Here is a 21,129-nt window from a genome sequence, read left to right on the forward strand (position 1 = left end):
ACGCACACACACACACACACTAACCCTTCCTTTCCCTCCTCTGTGCCCACAGAGGCCCTGAAGGCCATGGAGAAGGTGGCCAGCCACATCAATGAGATGCAGAAGATCTATGAGGACTATGGTTCTGTGTTTGACCAGCTGGTGGCAGAGCAGAGTGGCCATGAGGAGGTAACTATACTGTAATGTACCCTGTGCTACCCCCTTCTTCCCTTACAGCAGCTTTCATCACTCTCACTCATATCTTCAATCTAGACACGTAGTTGGACTAACACCAGCACAGCCTGAATTTGCTGCACAACCATTAGGGTCAATTTAATATATTTATCCTAGTGATGTATATCTCTTACAGAAAACTGGTTAGAAATAGCCAAGTTCCCATATAGATACTTCCTCTTTAGATACTGAACAATCACCCAACACAGAGAACTTGTTTGTGCTAGACGAGTGGCCCAGGTCCCTGTACAGATACAGTATTTACTATGTCCCTCACATACTGACTGTGGCCCATGGCCTTTCCTTCTCTCTCCCAGGTCACAGAGCTTACCATGGGAGAATTCCTCATGCATTCCTCTGTCGTCTGGCTCAACCCCCATCCCTCTCTGGGCCGCATGAGAAAGGACCCCGAGATGACCGTGTTTGGTGAGTTAGAAAGACACTGTACTGTTACTGCGGTATCATGGGAAAGAGAGTGCCTGGCACTTGCCAGAGCCTGGTAGCAGTCTCTCTCAGCCTGGACACAAACACATGTAAACACAATACACATTTTATGACTAGCTATTAGATAAATGTATTGTATATCCACAAAAATATGATGCTGTTCAGTGTTATACCAGTATAGTTTAGGGTTTCATGGATACATTGTAGTGCCAATGTGCTGTAAACTCAGATTGATAATTTGACAGGATGGATTCCTGTGTAAACTCCCAAAGTTGTGCTCAAAGTTTTCATTTCATTTCTCTCATCAGTGTTCAAGAAGGCAGTGATACTTGTCTACAGGGAGAGCAACAAGCTCAAGAAGAAGATGGTGAGTTCTCTTTCATTTACTTTCATATGCCTTTGATGCCAGCAGTGCCTAACATCTCTCTCTTGTGTGAGCAGACCACCCCTCGCTTGGCGCACTCCCATGGAGACCTAGACCCCTTCAAGTTCCGCTGGCTCATCCCGCTTTCTGCACTGCAAGTCCGACTAGGCAACACTGCAGGTAAGAGAGCAAGACAGACACACACACACCCCCGGCTCTCATTAACTACCAGAGATCATATTCTCTTGGATATGGAGTCTTTTGAAACTAAATTTAGATGTCTTGATTAAAAGGATCTTCTCCAATCCCTTCTTCCCAAGGTACTGAGAAGACCTGCATCTGGGAGCTGATACATACCAAGTCTGAACTGGAGGGAAGGCCAGAGACTGTCTTCCAGCTGTGTAGCAGGTAAGAGAGAGCAGTAGTTCTGACTGGATCTATAGCTCTGGTCCTTGAGGGCCACAGAGTATGCTGTTTTTTCTTTATCCTCTTAATCAGAGGTCAGGGGTCACATGGGCTCTCTAGCCAATCAGTTGTCCATTGAGTGTCTGTGGGATATAAACACCAGCAGGACTGTAGTCGCAGAGAAGTGGGACATTCCTGTTGTAGACTGTGTGAATTAGCCCTCTGAGCATGGTACCGCTGTTTCCCTCCATAGTGTCCCAGAATGCAAAGTGAACATCATCAAGGTAATCCGCTCCATCCTCCGGGAGAACGTCAGACGGAACATGCTCCCGGCCGAGATGGGGTGTAAGGAGCACCTCACGCCTTTACGCAGCAGCCTGCCCTCCTCTGCCAGGATAGGTGAGTTTCATCCCTGCCCTGTTCCAAAAAATCCCTTCAAATAACACTGCTTAGATTTTTTATCTTTAGACATGACCTTGACTTAAACCTTATAAGCACTTGACTTACTGTACATACAGTAGTGTTTGTGGCCAGATATTAGTGAACGTATTGCTCAGTTGGCAGCTGTCTCTCGCTCTCCCCCCTCCAGGTCCATCCAGAGCCTCCTGGCTGTGTAAGCAGCCCCTGCTGGATCTCCCCACACTCAAACCTGGCCAGCCTGACTCAGACGAGGGCAGTCTGAGCAGCGGCACCCACAGCTCCTCTGACGGTACTACGCAGCACAAGACACTGTCTACCCAAAAGGCCTGGTCTCTGGGCGGCCAGCGGCCCTCTAGCTTCAGCTCTGTGAAGGAGTCATACATCCTGAGTGATGAGGACGATGAGTTCAGTGAGGATAGAGAGAGTTTCCCCTCCTGTGCCATTGAGGCCCAGTTTCTCAGTTTGAGGCTGTCGGAGGAGGCAGCTTCCTCCCGGGCGCCGGCCCCCCGCGTGCAGCCAGAGGGAGCAGAGGTGAACACCCCGGAGAGCCAGCCCAAGCTTGTTCGGGGCCACTTCTGCCAAGTGAAGAGGAAAGGTAGCAGCCAGCGGGCGCTACTGAGCCTACACAGCCGTTCCCTGGACAGCCAGACAGACCTGGCAGCCATAGACCTCAGCACTCTGCTGGAGAGAGAGTTCAGCGTACAGAGCCTCACCTCCGTGGTCAACGAGGACTGTTTCTACGACCATACGGACACTGGCAGTGCCCCTAACAACTCATAGGGTCAGGAATAGACACAAGGAGAGGGGCCAAAGCTCTGCCCAGCGCCCGCTCCATGCCTGTCCTAGTCCCAGGGTATCTGTTGTGCCTCAGCCCTGAAGTTAAACTGTGTTCCTTTGAGAGCGTACAATAGGCATATCCCACTTAGGCACAGGTGTAAAAGGAAAGATGAGCTACCTTTGGCTCAGCGACATGGTTGTCCCCCTAGAGAGAGGACGACTCAGTCCCTGATAATTACTGCAATGAATCTGCTGAGCACTAATGTACAACTACGCTCCTGCTCTTCTGTATATGCCTCTGCCCAGCTCCCCTTCTCAATAATATGAATTGGCTTCCTTTACATAGGTGAGAGTAATGTAACGAATAGACTTTGTTCACCTTCCAGTTCATTCATGTCAGAGAGAAGGACAGCGATGAGAGGATTCCACTTTAGACTATTGAGACTCACCCTAAGAGCTTCACTTATACTTTCTAAAGCTCTAGAAGTCTGAGTACATCTAAATCCACAGGAGAGGATGGACATTGATTTTGTGAATTGCTGTACATTGTTTGCCTATTTAATTAGGCAAGTCGGTTAATAACAAATTCTTATTTTCAATGATGGCCCAGGAACAGCGGGTTAACTGCCTTGTTCAGGGGCAGAACGACAGATTTTTACCTTGTCAGCTCGGGGATTTGATCTTGCAACCTTTCGGTTACTAGTCCAACGCTCTAACCACTAGGCTACCTGCCGCCCCTGTATTTGTACATCAAGTGGATTTTTGTTTTTAAAGCAATGTTAATTTATTGATAGTTGTAACTTTTTATTGCTTTGCAAAATACATATGGGGTTGGCTTGAATTGAAGAATCTGGTATGTTTCACAGTGTATTGAATAAGAGTTATGGTTGTCATCCTACCCCAGAAGTGTTGCTTACAATGTACACAGGCATTGTCAAAGGAAAAGGATTTAATTCAAATGTGTTGTCAACTTGCCCTGTTTGTAGCTCCCATACCGGAGTAGCTGGACTATAACTTCATTTGAATTTTTGATATTATTACACATACTGACATTGTACAGGTAGAAACGGCTGTAACTTGCAATAAATACACTCTGGTCCCAGTATTTCTAGGATATTTTGCTGTTGAGACATCCTATTATCTGACACCACCACGTACCCTCCCTCTCGGTTTGCCCTCAACTCACCACGTACCCTCCCTCTCAGGTTTGCCCTCAACTCACCACGTACCCTCCCTCTCGGTTTGCCCTCAACTCAACTGTAAACATGCCTTTAATGCTAGCATACCAATGACTGTGAAGCATAATGAACTGTTTTATAAATAAACATTTTTATCTGTGAGATGCAGTCTTGTGAGAGCAGGTTGTTTTATCATGTTGTATTCCTAAGTCTGGCTTTGAGAATCTATATTCTTGTCTCCTTGACAGGTAAAGCACAGGTAAGATGAACGGTTTATTTCCAGCTCTATCCCAGTTGATGAAGCTGTCAGAGAAATTGAAGATCCTTGTTCTCTGCATTGGACCAAAGTATACTCTCAATGATAGGCAATTTAAGTGACAGAAGCAGGACAGAGTAGGAAGAATCATGCAAAGGTCCAATCCAAGAAATGTTGGTGTAATCTGTAGGAACATATTAATGAAACAGTAACATTGTTCCATCATCACTTTATTTAACAAAACACCCAGTGAGACAAAGGAGTGGTCTGAATACCGTCAACATTTTCTTATTCTCTAAATTGTCCTGAAAAAGTTTCCGGACTCATTTCCCAGAGGACAAAGTCATATGGGGAAATCAGGATCATAAGTAAGGACCAGGACATGATGGGTTGAGCATTAAACTCTTCTCACCACTTAACTCTCCTGCTGGTCATTTCACACACTATTCTTCCTTTATAACTGGACTGCCTGAGCTTTAGTCTGATCTGTGTGTTAGAGATTCCCTGTGTCTCACCAAGCACCTCCGGGACACCAGAGATTCCCTGTGTCTCACCAAGCACCTCCGGGGCACCAGAGATTCCCTGTGTCTCACCAAGCACCTCCGGGGCACCAGAGATTCCCTGTGTCTCACCAAGCACCTCCGGGACACCAGAGATTCCCTGTGTCTCACCAAGCACCTCCGGGACACCAGAGATTCCCTGTGTCTCACTAAGCACCTCCGGGACACCAGAGAAATGGTGTTTAAAAATGCATGCGTGTGCCTGGTAGAAAGGTTAGAGCTAAGAGCAGTCTGTTGGCTCTAACAGAGACCATTAGGCACTCCTTCCCCTCTGTCCTTCTAGCCTCTCTCTCTCTCTGTCAGGGGCTGCTGAGTGCTGCTGCCTGATCGCCTGTTAAGGTGTTTGAGTCTGAAGTCATAGGTGAGGAGGCCCTGGTTCTCAGAGCAGAGGCAGCTGTAGACGTCCGCCAGTCCTCTGTCAGGGATGTGGGGCGTAGGGTGGGGTCCACGTCTGCCTCCTGCATCATCACCTCCGCCAGCTCCAGCCTCTGTCTCCGTTAATAGCATTCTGGGAAGAAAACGGGAAAAAGCTCAGGGAGCTTCCGGTCCATAATGACCACTCATAGGTACAGTACAGGGCCAGATGGAATCTGCTGAGGCAATATGTCCACAAGCCTCCAGCTATCGTTTAGAAATAGAAAACAATTTAAATCAAACATGCTGCCACAAAGAGCATAAATTAATCATGTTGTGATTAAATATGCAGTGTTAAAAAGAAGATTCCATCAGACCATACTAACACTGTAGATGAAAGTAACTTAGAAAATTCAGTTGTCATGTCAGGACCTCTCAGATCATTGGCCATGGAACGGAGACGAGGAGAATAAACAATTGAAGACTTTCGACTAGAGATGTAGCCCCAGATGCCCTCAGCAACACCATGGGTTTTCACAGTAAGCATAATACAGAACCCAACTTCAAGAGCATCAGATCACATCGCAGCACCCACATACCCAGTACAGATGCTTCCTTAGCGCAGTGCCAGGTAGCTCCTCTTCAAGCTGTTAAAGCCATCGCTCTACCGCTGCAGTTACATAACTTATCTTCCTATGACACCCCAATGACTCATAATTGCTGTTCTCTTCTTTTGTTCTCTGCCCCTACAGCCTGCCTACCTACACTTCTCACAGGCATGGATGGGAGGGGGAGTTTTGTATAGAGCTGGTCATGGAAGAACTGAGAGTTCACTTAATGCGGCATGTAACAAAGAGAGAGTCTAGAGCGAGAGAGAGAGATTAAAGCGTGAACCGTAGCAGGAGTAGAAATATTGCTTACTGGATTCCTTTACGGCAGCGCTTCCTCTGGAACTGGAAGACATTCCTGACTACCAGCTAGAAGGGCTGCTTGATTTGGGGCTGAGCCAGAGGGGTGAAGTGCACCACCCCCACAGGAAACACAAGCAGCAGGCGAAAATATATCTGTACGTAACACTGAAGGGGCAGATGAAGTGGCCACCTGGCCAGGCTCTTGACTGCAAGGTAGACAAAATTCGAGCAAGAGTTGCCTTCCAGAGAGACAGATGTTAACATTCTCTGTTTCATGGAAACATGGCTCTCTCGGGATATGTTGTCAGAATCGGTTCAGCCACCGGGCTTCTCCATGCATCGCGCCGACAGAGATAAACACCTCTCTGGGAAGAGGAAGGGCAGGGGTATATGCTTCATGATTAAAGACTCATGGTGTAATCATAACATACAGGAACTCAAGTCCTTCTGCTCACCCAACCTAGAATTCCTTACAATCAAATGCCGGCCATTCTACCTACCAAGAGAGTTATAGTCACAGCTGTGTACATTCTCCTTCAAGCAGACACCAAGCCAGCCATCGAGGAACTTCACAACTGTATGAAAACTGGAAACCATACATCTTGAGGCTGCATTTATTGTGGCTAGGGATTTTAAAGCAAATTTGAGAACAAGGCTACCTAAATTCTTCCAGCATATTGATTGCACTATGCACATGCACAATACCCTCGACCACTGCTACTCTAAACTTCCGAGGTGCATACAAAGCCCTCCCCCGCCCTCCCTTCGGCAAATCCGACCACGACGCCATCTTGCTCCTTCCGTCTTATAGGAAAAAACTCAAACAGGATGTACCAGTGACGAGAACCATTCAACGCTGGTCCGACCAATCTGAAGCCAAGCTTCAAGATTGTTTTGATCACGCAGACTGGAATATGTTACGGTCAGCCTCAGAGAACACGACTGCGTAGCCATGCACGCCTCCAACTCAATCATCAAGTTTGCAGACGACACAACAGTAGTGGGCTTGATTACCAACGACGAGACAGCCTACAGGGAGGTGAGGGCACTCGGAGTGTGGTGTCAGGAAAATAACCTCTCACTCAACGTCAACAAAACAAAGGAGATGATCATGGACTTCAGGAAACAGCAGAGGGAGCACCCCCCTAACCACATCGAAGGGACAGCAGTGGAGAAGGTGGAAAGTTTTAAGTTCCTGGGCGTACACATCACAGACCAACTAAAATGGTCCACCCACACAGACAGTGTGGTGAAGAAGGCGCAACAGCACCTCTTCAACCTCAGGCGGCTGAAGAAATTTGGCTTGTCACTCAAAACCCTGACAAACTTTTACAGATGCACAATCGAGAGCATCCTGTATCCTGTATCACAGCCTGGTAAGGCAACTGCACCGCCCTAAACTGCAAGGTTCTCCAGAGGGTGGTGTGGTCTGCACAACGCATCACCAGGGGCAAACTACCTGCCATCCATGACACTTACAGCACCTGATGTCATAGGAAGGCCAAAAAGATCATCAACCACCCGAGCCACGGCCTGTTGACACCGCTACCATCTAGAAGGTGAGGTCAGTACAGGTGCATCAAAGATGGGACAGAGAGACAGAAGTTGTTTTTCAATCTCAAGGCCATCAGAATGCTAAACAGCCATCACAAACTCAGAGGCTGCTGCCCACATTGAGACCCAATCACTGGACACGTTAATAAATGCAGCCTAAATAATGCCACTTTATTAATGTTTCATATATCACATGTACAGTGGGGGTCAGCCACCACTTAAAAAGATGAGAGAAGCCTGTCATTTTCATCATAGGTACACTTCAACTATGACAGACAAAATGAGAAGAAAAAAATCCAGAAAATCACATTGTAGGATTTTTTATGAATTTATTTGCAAATTATGGTGGAAAATAAGTATTTGGTCAATAACAAAAGTTTCTCAATACTTTGTTATATACCCTTTGTTGACAATGACAGGTCAAACGTTTTCTGTAAGTCTTCACAAGGTTTTCACACACTGTTGCTGGTATTTTGGCCCATTCCTCCATGCAGATCTCCTCTAGAGCAGTGATGTTTTGGGGCTGTTGCTGGGCAACACGGACTTTCAACTCCCTCCAAAGATTTTCTATGGGGTTGAGATCTGGAGACTGGCTAGGCCACTCCAGGACCTTGCAATGCTTCTTACGAAGCCACTCCTTCGTTGCCCGGGCGGTGTGTTTGGGATCATTGTCATGCTGAAAGACCCAGCCACGTTTCATCTTCAATGCCCTTGCTGATGGAAGGAGGTTTTCACTCAAAATCTCACGATACATGGCCCCATTAATTTTTTCCTTTACACGGATCAGTCGTCCTGGTCCCTTTGCAGAAAAACAGCCCCAAAACATGTTTCCACCCCCATGCTTCACAGTAGGTATGGTGTTCTTTGGATGCAACTCAGCATTCTTTGTCCTCCAAACACGACGAGTTGAGTTTTTACCAAAACGTAATATTTTCGTTTAATCTGACCATATGACATTCTCCCAATCATCCAAATGCTCTCTAGCAAACTTTAGATGGGCCTGGACATGTACTGGCTTAAGCAGGGAGACACGTCTGGCACTGCAGGATTTGAGTCCCTGGCGGCGTAGTGTGTTACTGATGGTAGGCTTTGTTACTTTGGTCCCAGCTCTCTGCAGGTCATTCACTAGGTCCCGACGTGTGGTTCTGGGACTTTTGCTCACCGTTCTTGTGATCATTTTGACTCCACGGGGTGAGATCTTGCGTGGAGCCCCAGATCGAGGGAGATTATCAGTGGTCTTGTATGTCTTCCATTTCCTAATAATTGCTCCCACAGTTGATTTCTTCAAACCAAGCTGCTTACATATTGCAGATTCAGTCTTCCCAGCCTGCACCAGGTTTACAATTTTGTTTCTGGTGTCCTTTGACAGCTCTTTGGTCTTAGCCATAGTGGGAGTGAGACTGTTTGAGGTTGTGGACAGGTGTCTTTTATACTGATAACAAGTTCAAACAGGTGCCATTAATACAGGTAACGAGTGGAGGACAGAGGAGCCTCTTAAAGAATAAGTTACAGGTCTGTGAGAGCCAGAAATCTTGCTTGTTTGTAGGTGACAATACTTATTTTCCACCATAATTTGCAAATAAATTCATTAAAAATCCTACAATGTGATTTTCTGGATTTTTTTCCCTCATTGTGTCGGTCATAGTTGAAGTGTACCTATGATGAAAATTACAGGCCTCTCATCTTTTTAAGTGGGAGAACTTGCACAATTGGTGGCTGACTAAATACTTTTTTGCCCCACTGTATTTTATACAATCTATTGCACCTTGCTTATGCCGCTCAGCCATCGCTCATCCATATACTTACATGTACATATTCTCATTCACCCCTTTAGATTTGTGTGTATTAGGTAGTTGTTGGGGAATTGTTAGATATTACTGCACTGTCGGAACCAAAAGCACAAGCATTTCGCTACACTCGCATTAACATCTGCTAACCATGTGTATGTGACCAATAAAATGTGATTTGAAGAGGATCCACTCATGGTAGCAAAGCGAGTGGAAGACGGGAAAGAGGGGATGAAAAAACAGGTGACATGCGATGGATGGCAAGCCGGTTCCGGTTGTCAGTAACACCTGTGTGAAAAAGCCAGCCCTCTTCCTGTCACGCTGCCACTTAGCAGGCACCATTCAATACCAGAGAGCCTGATGAGACATGAGGTAACACGTTCAAACACGCCTTTATCTCTATTGTTTCTGAGGGGGAGTCCAGCGGCTTCAGACCCAGTGGAATGAAGGAACCAGGCAGGGAGAAACAGCTCTTCCTCCAGGCTAGTGCGGAATCCTGGCTGTGGTTCCCCTCTCAAGCCACCTCTCTGCCTCCTGATCCCGACGTCAGAGCTAAGCTGATATGACAAACAGTTGAAGTAATCATACCAGAATCAGTAGAGCCTAGTCTTACTCAGAGCTCACCCTCATTCTCTCTCCCTCACTGGCTCTTTCTCTGATTGTCCATCCTCTCTCTAAGGGTAAAGGGATTGTGCTCAAAGAACCACAACACACAAAAAGGACAACTCTTCTTTAGGTGCATCTGTGAATGTGCAGTAGGAGGGAAGGCTGCCTCCCTCATGAGACTACCAGGGGGTCTAATGCAGTGACCCCCTCTCCTCACCTCTCAGATCAGGAGGGGGGGTCTAATGCCCCATCCCCACCTCTCAGATCAGGAGCCAGACCTACAGCTCAGTCTGAGAAGTGAAGTGGAGCTATGGACCAATGACACAGCAGCACCAGTGAGACACTGGGCAACAGAGCGGAGCATTGTAGCCTGCCTAGCTGCCTGCTTTCACCTGGTAATAACCTTGTTTCTCTGGTGTGAACGCCACTCAAGGGAGGGAGACGAGGTGCAGGGAGACGAGGGGAGGTGCAGGGAGACGAGGGGAGGTGCAGGGAGACGAGGGGAGGTGCAGGGAGAAGAGATATGCATACATTTCCAGGTATGTGAAAGAGGATACAGAAGGTACAATACGAGGTAGAGTATACAGAGCGGACGAATAGAAAACCAACACAGTTGAGTTATGTGAGTGCGAGGGTGTTTAATTTACAGCAGAGCTCTCCTGTTGAGACAACCTGCCCTAAAGAACTACCTCCAGCAGCATCTTTGCGTCTGTGGGGGTTGTGACTCAGACTATACCCTCCTTTGTTATTCTGGGCTAGGGAAGGGGAAGGGCAGGATAATTGGGGGAGGATAACTAAAGTGATCCAAGGATGTGATGGAGCCTTTCTAATGAGCTGTTTAGATTCTCTCCCTCCCGTGCTGTGCTGCAGCCTCAGGCTGGGCTTGTAAACCAGGACCGCATCTACTATCTCATCTGATCTATAGCTCTGTATGTTACCGCCTGCCTTACCGCCTCGCCTGCCTTACCGCCTGCCCGCCTTACTGCCCGCTTGCCTTATACCGACTGCCTTACCGCCTGCCTGCCCGCCTTACTGCCCGCTTGCCTTATACCGACTGCCTTACCGCCTGCCCGCTTGCCTTATTCCGCTCGCCTTGCCTGCCCGCCTTACCGCCTGCCCGCCTTACACCGACTGCCTTACCGCCTGCCTGCCTGCCCGCCTTACTGCCCGCTTGCCTTACAGACTGCCTTACCACCTTGCCTGCCTTACCGCCTGCCTACCTTGCCTGCCTTAACGCCTGCCTGCTTTACCGCCTGCTTGCCTGCCTTACCGCCTGCCTGCCTGCCTTACCGCCTTGGCATGGGACACCACTGCTAGACTGGAGCCTAGTTGTCAGAGCAGCCAGCTATATTGTAGTCTATAGGAGTACAGCTAACTCGTGGGCTGCTCACATCACTATCAGTTGTCAGAAGACGAGAGGGTTTTGGACACCAGTTACAGTAGACTTTCAGGGCAGGGAGAAGAAGCGCTGCATTGCTTTGTGATATACTGGGGCTGAAAAGAGTAACTGTGACAGGAGCTATCATCAGAGATGGATTCATCTGCATCAATTGGGTGGAACAAGGCTGACATGAGGAAAATCCATTTTTCCACCTGTCACCTCTACATGCTAGGATGATTTGGGTGAGAGGCAGTCTCATACCTTGGTACTCCAGTGTGCCTTTACCAAAGCACACACCCAGAGTGATGCAGCATCAACCCACCATCTGGTCTGTCCAGGTAGCACAAAATAATGCCTTTCATTTCACTCCTGGAGGAATTAGGCCATTTTATATCCCGCACTTCATTATATTTTCCGCACTTCATTAGTGGGATGATTGGAATGTAAATAGAACTTCATGTTGTAACGAACATGTATTTTAACAGAGAAGCAAATCATAATCCCTAATGATTTGTAGATGAATTGCACTACTCTAAATTGGCTTGTTATATAAGGATCTACATAAAAATGATCCTTCCCTCTCCATGGCTAATTTAGTCTGACTCTTTTAAACAAAGACTTCAAACATTTACAGAGACTTAACCTACTTTTCCTCTTGCAAACTAATACTGTATACTGAATAATCATAACTGAACTTTAACACTTTCTTTTATTCCTAGTCATTTTCCACAGGTCTGCCTTTGTCCCCCTCAACGACCGTGACCCAACTCATCTCAGTAGTATGGAGTCACGCACACATCCATATTAACACTTATACATTTCATCTCTATGACCTTCTGGGAGCTCTGCAGGAAGGAACTCTATTACACTGGCCTTGCCCTGTAGCTCTCCAAGTCCCATTGTCCATTTCTACCTTCCACTCCTTTTCCCTGAGCCCTCTCTCTACCCAATGTTGTGTGAGCAGTAATTTGTCATCTCCCTCTGAGCGTAACCAAGATGAGATGGCAGGCCCTCGGGGTGGCTAGCCGATACCACCTGAGCAACCTGCATTTCCCCTTACGTAACTGCTGCAGGTTCTGAGGGGGGAGCCAGGAACAATGGGATACACAGCTGGGGAATACAGAAAGTAAAATACAATAAAAAGGAAGATTCCCTCAAGGGGAAAGAGATGAATTAATCATAACAAAACCTTCAGAAGACAACCTCCATTACATCAGAAGACAACCTCCATTACATCAGAAGACAACCTCCATTACATCAGAAGACAACCTCCATTTTCCCTTTATTTAACTAGGACAGTCAGTTAAGAACAAATTCTTATTTTCAATGATTGCCTAGGAACAGCGGGTTAACTGCCTTGTTCAGGGGCAGAACGACAGATTTTTAACTTGTCAGCTCGGGGATTTGATCTTGCAACCTTTCAGTTACTAGTCCAATGCTCTAACCACTGGGCTACCTGCCGCCCCATTACATCAGAAGACAACCTCCATTACATCAGAAGCACAGATGGACAGGACAGGCACTCAGGAGGTATAGACACTAGGCAAGCTAAAGCTATGGGCAACTTACTGGAGGGGGCCCTGTATTAGTGCCTTGCTGCGCTGTGCTGCCTACCAGTGTTTCCCACACTCTCAGAACAGCCCTGGGCACACAGCACAGGTAAACCATCCTGATCCACAGCACAGGTAAACCATCCTGATCCACAGGTCCTCTGAATTGTTTTCCAAAGGAAAACTCACCAACTCTACAGTCAAGAATTCCACTAGGTCAGAAGAGAGATTAGGACTGTGGAAAAAATGTGTCTACTAAACAAACAAAACAGGATCTAAAAAAACTAAAATGTCTGACTACTTGGTAGTAAATCTTAGTAAAGAAAACATGCAGGCCCTAAATCAAACCAACCCTGGGTAATTTCACATCGTGTCACAACTGTTTCCCCAGATGGTTTACAAACATTCTGCATGTTGAAAATGGGCATGATGACACCTCCGACTGTGACGTTAAATAACAAGGCTTTTACAAAATGATGAGCACAAAACCAATTAAACCACGAAATAAAGAATATGCAAATTGAACAATAAAATCCCTCATCTCAGGAAAGGACAATCTTTGTGTCCAGTCATGCCTTGGAGCTATAACATGGAGGATGGGGCTGCAGTGATAAAACAAGGAGCCATGCTTATAATAGCCTGCCATGTCTTCACACATCACACATCTGCACTCCCTGGGTACATGTTAACTGTAGTTTCTTCACCCCCCCCTCTCCCATCCCTGTTATTTATTTATTTCCCAACAGAACATCACTAGCATCAAGGATCTTGTCGGTAAAAACACACTCAAACACAGTACAGTGCTTAAATAGTGTGGCTATTTCTCCTTCCTTCAGACTGAAGTCTGAAAGGTCAGCAGCGAACCAACTCAGGTAATACTTTGTGTGTATGTGTCTGTTATTGTGTTGGTGATGTCTTATCTGTGGAAATAGTCTCTGAGAGGATATCTTGGGGGATTCAACGAAGGTAGATCATTGGACCAAATTAAACAAACAGATCAATCACCAACCCAATCAATCACTTAGCAGATATACCTGCCACCTCCATTTTGGTCATTACTGGTGTGGAGAGAGAGGGGAGATCATTCTCCTGAAACTGGCTGTTTATGATGATCTTGCCCATGCAGCAAAATTATGGAAACACACATCTGCGTTATCAAGGCTATCACGTCTATTAGCCCAGTCTGTTTTTCGCATCTCTTTGTCATTCATGAATCAAGGCCGTCCTGCCTGCCCCTCCCTTCCCCTACTAGACGTCCTCTGCAGAGGGGACTGGAGGAGCAATGAGGAGGGTAGCAGCTGTGAGTTTAGTCTCCCACTGAGTGGTTGCTGATGCTGACTGCTCTAGGGAGCGTCCGTTTTGGCATAGTGGACTCGCTACCACATAAATAAAAGAAAAACACTGCCAGAACAGCCACTACCACCTGCTTGGAGTAGGTTTTCTTCATATGGTTATTATTGTAGAAGTGTCATTGTATTATTATTTGGTGCCCAATGTGTATCTAGTAATTCAATCTATATAGTTCAGGATCTACATTAACATGTGTTCATTAGGCTAGATTATAGATCTGACCTGGGGGTGTAGGTAAAACAATGTTGAATAAATTATATTTCCCAGGGTGCAATGGGTTATTCATTATTTGTATAGATGAAAGAAACGCAGCGGTTGTGGAAAGATATTCGGGGTCTCTCTGGTTAGATAGAGATACGTTGGACAAAGTTGTAATTTCTTTAGCTTAAACATTTGAGACTGGAGGTAAGCCCACTGAAGCAGAACTGTAATTATGAAAGCAGGTGTATCTGTCATTAGGCTAGCTCGAGTTAACTACGGCTGGGCTAACAGGGAGAATGAATATAGCCAAAAGTGTGCACATTGTTTCAGATAAATATTAGCTAGTTATGATAAACAATCCGGTGGCTAGATGCCACCTCTAGCTAGCCAGCTAATAATGAGTCAATATTGGAATGAAGCAGCTCGGTCTTGTGATTGATTGCAGTTTGACTGGTAGCGGGCTGAGCTGGTCCATAATACGTTTGCTTGTCTCCATCATCTGCTGCATAAATCAAGCATTCTGTGACAAGTGCATTGAACAACTCAATGAATTCTAATGCAATGCAAAATAAATATAGTACTACGTAGATGACCCTTCACACACAGTTACAGAGTGTCAGTGTAAACCATCGTAAGCTTCGCTATGGTGCATACTATTCTGTAGCAGCTCGTCTTTCGAGCCATGTGACGTAGAGAGAGTCTATTCTACAGCACTGAAAGGAAAGCAGAGCAACCCCCTTTCAGAAGCGCGGAGTGAGCGTGTGGCTCACGACTGGCTAGGATGTCCTTTAATATACGGTTGCTATGGAAATGGATGACATGAAATGGATCCGTACGGCTAAAAAATCTCCTCGAACCCTCCTCACCTCGTGTTTTTACAGACATCACTGCCAACAACCTGACACGTCATAAGGAGATCGGCACCAGCCGAGGTAAGGATCTCAACATTGCTCTCTTGCTGTACATCATTAATTATAATTAAAGGATGTTTTCCCTTGTACCCTTACTGAAGAATAATCAATACATTTTAAATTAAAAAGCCATGCTGGCAAATGTGAACATCTTAAAAAAAATAAGAATTGTCTGTCTTAATTAAAAGTTCTATAAAAGGTTCTAAACAAAAATATTTATTATTGTATCAGTGATAAAATGATAAAAAAATGTGAAGAAATGTGTTAATATTGAAGTCACTGTGGTGGGGTAACCTTATTGAAGTGTGGTGATAAGGACACTGCAGCTTTAAGTCCACATATTGAGCATTACAATTATCAGAAAGTCATTCTCTTCAGTAACAGTTCCATGAGGCGCCGGCACAGCGGAGAGGCATGCGCAACACAAAATACACACGCACTAAAACTAGTGTCTCCTTTTCCAACTATCAGCCAGAGCCATCCATCTCTCTCATCGGTCCAGTTCACACTCCTTTGTTCCTGCAAGAAAAGTCTGTGCATGAGTGTGGTGAGAGAGGGGAGAGAGAGAGTGTGAAGGGAGAGAGAGAAAAGAGAGGGAGACAAACGAAGAGACCTGCTCAATTCAATTTCTCATTCCTGTCTCCTCTCCAGTCCAGTGGAGCCGGCGCTGAGGAAAGGGGCTGAAGATTGGCCGCTGCCCGCTCTAGCACCAGGATCCTCTACAGCCGTCTGGGGTGAGGGGTGGAGGAGACGAGGTGCCTGGCTGGGGCTGGGTGGATGCTGCCTGGAGGAGGGGGGGCCACGGCAGCAGCAGAGGCAGCGGGAGGAAGATGGCATCCACATGCATGCAGATCTTCGCCTTCATCCTGGCGCTGTTGGGCATCATGGGGGCCATGGTGGCCACACTGCTGCCCAATTGGAAGGTGAGTGCCGACGTGGGCTCCAACATCATCACAGCCATCTCCCAGATGCAGGGGCTGTGGATGGACTGCACCTGGTACAGCACCGGCATGTTCAGCTGCACCTTGAAGTACTCGGTGCTGTCGCTGCCCGCCTACCTGCAGACTGCCCGCACCACCATGGTGCTGTCCTGTGTGATGGCTGCCATGGGCCTGTGCCTTGCATCCCTGGGGCTCAAATGTACCCGCTGGGGGGGCGGCCGGCGCTCCAAGAGGCACGCGGCCATCGCCAGCGGGGGCTGCTTCATCGCCGCCGGCTTCCTGTGCCTGGTGCCCGCTTCCTGGTTCACCAACGAGGTCATCACTAACTTCCTGGACCGCAGTGTGCACGAGAGCAATAAGTTTGAGCCCGGGGGGGCCGTGTACGTGGCCTTCCTGTCGGCAGGCTTCCTCTTCGTGGGGGGGTCCATCTTCTGCGTGTCTTGCTCGGGGAAGAGGCCCGGTCACCAGGACATGATCTTACTGCCCCCCCCCAACAAACTCATACTGCAGCAGCAACAGCAGCTCCTACAGCAACAGCAGCAGGACCAGCACCAGTACTGCTCCCTCTCCCCACTAGACAATAAGACAGGCTACAGCCTGCAGGACTATGTGTAGGCTAAAGCAACACGCCACTTGCTACTGCTAGGCAAACCAGTTAGGGGAACAACCAGGGCTTACACTGCGTAAGAGATTGAGGAGGAGACTAGAGCAGAGGGGAAGGACTTTGATGGCGTCTCTTTCCCTCCTTTCCCCTCTTTCTGTTCTGCAAGCACAAGCAGTGGAGGTATTCCCCGAGCAGCCCCTTGGAACAGACGGACGGATGGTGAATGTGAAACGCAGCGCAGCCGGGGGAGGAAGGGAAGCGCTGCAGAATGGGAGGGGAGACGCAGCGACACATGCAGATACCCCAGCAATCATCAGTAAATCCATTAAGACTTCCCGGGGGAATGGATTAGCTGATAACAAGCCTCCCGTTAATTTCCTTTTCCTCGCCAAAGGTTTGAATTAATAAGCAATCATTTAGCTGCTAATAATCGTTTGGTAACCACCCATTCGGCAAGTCGGCAATATTGCTATTATTGTCTCAGAGGCAATAACAGTACGTGCAATTCCCTTTTCATAAGCAAGCTACTGTTGTTTTGAACTATCCACTAGATATGCTAGTTGTTGGGACTGATTTAAGTCTTATTTTTGGTAGCTAAAAGACTGATATTTTGCCTAAGCATGCTGTTTGGAGCCTGTCTGTGTATATTGCAGAGGAATGCCTGTTAGAGACAGACGTATGTAGTGTAGCCAACGCAATGCCTAAAAAGCTGTAGTATGTTATCCTTCCCATTGAAACTGTTCAAAGAGTGCTGTCAGAATTAATACAAAGGGTGCTGGGCTTGGAGATCGAACAGAATGGCATATAAACTAAATCCTGTAACTCACCCTGCAGGTAGAGACAGAGACACAGAGAGAGAAAGAGACAGACAGAGAGGGAGGGACAAACAGTGAGAGAGACACACAGACAGAAAGAGAGACAAACAGTGAGAGAGAGGGAGAGAGGGAGGGACAAACAGTGTGAGAGACACAGACAGAAAGAGAGACAAACAGCGAGAGAGAGGGACAAACAGTGAGAGACAGACACAGAGAGAGACAGACAGAGAGGGAGGGACAAACAGTGAGAGAGACGCACAGACATAAAGAGAGACACACAGACAGAAAGAGAGACAGACAGAGAGGGAGGGACAAACAGTGAGACACACACACAGACAGAAAGAGACTAACAGCGAGAGAGAGGGACAAACAGTGAGAAACACACAGACATAAAGAGAGACAGACAGTGAGAGACAGAGACAGAGACAGTCCCACCTCCAGCAGAGTGGACTGTATGACATACTTTACTATTAAGCTCCAAAACAAAAAGGAGCTGCCTTCTTCAGGCTGGGCTACACACTACTTACTTCATGCATTACGCATACAAAACACTCCTACACCCACAGACGCACAGTTCACACCCACCCACACATAGATTACACAACCACACACTGAGGCACACACACACAGATACAAAAACCCACACAAACTGTACCCTCTGCCTCACTGGGCTGTGTGTGCTTTTCATCCTGCTGTCCGCCTCCTCACTGCCATGGAAACGGGATCCTGCGCCCAAATATCTTTATTGTCTGTGATTGGGGGTGGGGTGTCAGCCTGTACTTTGAGGTTGGTTAGGGGGGCATCTCTCCCTCCCCATGGCCCCATAAGCCTTGTGAAGAGCCTCCACACATGCACAGCTGCTTCACTAATCCCCTTTATTAGCCCAGTGACAGGAAGCACCAAGCCACCGTTACACCCAGGTCTGTCTGGGAAATGCTCTCTTTATGTTGTCCCATATTACACTGTGTCTGACATGCAATTAGTGTTATGGGGAAAAAGGGCTGTGTTTTGAAAAGTCAGGCTGATTATTAGAATTGTAGATCAGTAGGTAGAAAATGGCCCTTGCAATGCCAGGATAGAGGGTTCGATTCCCGGGTCCACCCATACGTAATATGTATACACGCTTGACTAAGTCGCTTTGGATAAAATCGTCTACTAAATGGTATATATTATTAACTGCAGCAGTGTGGCAGATGTGCCTCAATCTAGAAAACGGTTTGAGGTATTCCACTATGTGACGTTTAGTGCGTCAGCAGTGCATATGCTACTGTTCAGCACCTGCAGGAGATTAGCTTTAACTTTAGCCACACAAAGTTAAAGCAACTTCTCTGTGCCATTCTCATCTTTCCTATAGTACCTGTCAGCTTCGCTCTCCTCTACCTCTCCCTGGTCTCTCCATCTATAGCAGTATTTTTCTAAAGGGAAGTAAAGCAGCATTTCTCTCTGACTGACAGGGAACACTGTTGCATGTTAAGAACATGCTGGTCAGCACACACACACACACACAAAACTCCCGCCACCAACTCATTTCCCAGGGCTGCTACTGCGCTTTAACACAGTCAAGTTCTCATGTGTGTCTGTACACAGCTGAGAGGAAGGGAAGATGTGCTGTCTCCAGCCTGAAATGGCTGCTCTGGTGACAGGCCCTGGCAGTGATGTGTGGCGCAGACCGCGTGTTGTTCATTCTCTAACACACTGTTTTTTACAGGGCGAGCAGATGGCTAAGCCCAGCTCGCCACCTGCAGGCGGCTGCCTGCACACTGGAGGCATCACTATAGGTCCTGGCAGCCTGTTTCATACCCCATGTATAGAGAAGAGAGGACCGGACTGGGCATCAGTATAATGATCCAATGCCCAGGCACCCCTTACGAATGCAATAAAATGATGACAAGAATGTCAATGTGCCCTCGTGAACAATCTGAATACATACCAACACATACGTGTTGGAGAATGTGCCAAATCACCTCCTGTCAAGTTTGATACTGCATGTAGTTCATGCGGTTTACTTTTTTTAAATTACATTTGTTTGTATGTGAATTATACATTGGCATATGGTTTTATGGAGTAATTATTTGTTGTGCGAGGCCAAGTCTCTTGAGTAAGCTAGACACTTGTGTACAGTAGGATGCAGCTTTCCATGGTTCTTTTTTCAACCTTATTATTCCAAAGCACACAATCATTTCAGATGCAAACTATTCTGATTTCGTCGGGAAAGCCTTGAACACTTGTTTATTTTTTTATTTGTTGTAATGTTTAAATCGTGCTTCTGCAGAGAACAGTATGCATTTGGCTAGGACATTTGTGGACGTAATTAGATTTTTTTTCTGCCAAGGTAACTTTCTTTCCTATTTAGTTCAAATGTCTTTTATCATGTTCATACACTGCATCTTCTTCATAAGAAGAATACTTGACTGCACCTTTGCTTGTGTTACCTTGTTGGACAGCGCAGTTTGTTTCAAGCGGCTGAGCATTGCAAGTCCTCTGGACCGGTTCAAATGTACGTAACACAACTGGCAGTCTGAAAAAGAGCAAAGCCATTTCTGTCTGATGTGATTTGAGCAGGCCAATGTGAGCTGGAGGTTTGTTCCGTTGTGTAGATGTGCAGCCTGTTCCTCAGCCAGCGCACCATTTCATTAGCTTCAAATGGTCTAGATGTCTAAACAGCTGCAACTCTCCTGCAGAACCAAGACAGGAATTATCATTTTGATAATTGCAGCTTATTTTCGTGGATGCTTCAGCATTTCTTAATTTGCCAGAGGATTTTCAACAGTTCAAGTGTTCTGGTTACTGTTGTCTAAATGTGCTTGTGCAAGTAGTTATATTTTTTACCAATAAAAAAATATTTTGTGGAAGCAGGGCAATATGCCTATATTAAATGACTGTGTGTACGTGTGTGAGCAGTTTGAGATGGCTCTCAGCTTCCTGCCAAAAACACAGATTTCTGGAAGGTACTGGTTGTACCGTGCGTAGGCAAGCAGGCAGGCTGTCTCTTCATACTGTTCTTATAGCCTCTATACACACACACACACACACACACACACACACACACACACACACAGCAGCTCTCTGAAAAACAGCTCAAAGAAGAGACGGAGGATTTCACTCCCTTCATGAACACGTATCCATAAAACATTACATACCGTCTGCAAATTGGATGAAAAAAGCCGAAACACTCTCCATAAAGCACGTTCAGAATCCAGCTCTCTCTCATTGAGATGTAAACACAATACTTCAGAGGTATGGAGAGAGCATCAGCAAGTGGCATGAAATAACTAACCCTGTGAGAGTTGTGGCAAATGGGGATTATTTTGTCTGAGTGTGAACAGAATGATAATGAATGACAGCATGTGTAGGTTAGCTGCTGCAACATTTGTACAATGCCAGTCAGTCAGCATGGGTAACATGGAGTGCAATCTGCACCCCCCCCCCCCCCCCCCATCCCTTCCTCTGGTTCCACCGAGCATGCCATTGGGCATCAAAAGAGCCTCGCCAGCTTCAAAATCTGACTCATATGAAGAGTAATGCCAAGTCAGACTGGAGAGAAATA

At 46.7% G+C, this 21,129-nt stretch overlaps 2 protein-coding genes and 1 long non-coding RNA gene across 9 annotated transcripts in view; 2 read left to right on the forward strand and 1 right to left on the reverse strand.

Moving 5' to 3' along the window:
* LOC109893777 (T-lymphoma invasion and metastasis-inducing protein 2) overlaps positions 1–3,969 on the forward strand; it is a 106,760-nt gene extending 102,791 nt beyond the window's left edge. For 3 of the 4 annotated variants that reach the window (XM_031829066.1, XM_031829065.1, XM_031829067.1), the window contains 7 exons: positions 53–168; positions 531–639; positions 966–1,024; positions 1,099–1,201; positions 1,342–1,429; positions 1,680–1,825; positions 2,016–3,969. In XM_031829066.1, the coding sequence (XP_031684926.1) occupies positions 53–168; positions 531–639; positions 966–1,024; positions 1,099–1,201; positions 1,342–1,429; positions 1,680–1,825; positions 2,016–2,626 (1,232 nt within the window). In that variant the 3' untranslated portion in view covers positions 2,627–3,969. The remainder of the gene's footprint in view (positions 1–52; positions 169–530; positions 640–965; positions 1,025–1,098; positions 1,202–1,341; positions 1,430–1,679; positions 1,826–2,015) is intronic. The other variant, XR_004210649.1, reaches the window with a different exon arrangement.
* A 300-nt stretch (positions 3,970–4,269) lies between these two features.
* The window catches only part of LOC109893779 (uncharacterized), a 35,277-nt gene continuing 18,417 nt past the window's right edge, over positions 4,270–21,129 (reverse strand). For all 4 annotated transcript variants that reach the window (XR_004210653.1, XR_004210651.1, XR_004210650.1 and 1 more), the window contains one exon: positions 4,270–5,125. This is a non-coding gene — a long non-coding RNA (uncharacterized LOC109893779). The remainder of the gene's footprint in view (positions 5,126–21,129) is intronic.
* On the forward strand, positions 14,875–20,902 carry LOC109894600 (claudin-20). The gene is made up of 2 exons (XM_020488205.2): positions 14,875–15,243; positions 15,874–20,902. Exon 2 carries the CDS (start codon positions 16,053–16,055, stop codon positions 16,776–16,778), a length of 726 nt encoding a protein of 241 aa, XP_020343794.1. The 5' UTR covers positions 14,875–15,243; positions 15,874–16,052; the 3' UTR covers positions 16,779–20,902.

The sequence above is a fragment of the Oncorhynchus kisutch genome, linkage group LG7, assembly GCF_002021735.2.
Source record: "Oncorhynchus kisutch isolate 150728-3 linkage group LG7, Okis_V2, whole genome shotgun sequence".
Taxonomy (NCBI): Eukaryota; Metazoa; Chordata; class Actinopteri; order Salmoniformes; family Salmonidae; genus Oncorhynchus; species Oncorhynchus kisutch.

Excerpts from the sequence above, each read along its gene's own strand:
- LOC109894600 (XM_020488205.2), top strand. The coding sequence starts at position 16,053 with ATGGCATCCACATGCATGCAGATCTTCGCCTTCATCCTGGCGCTGTTG.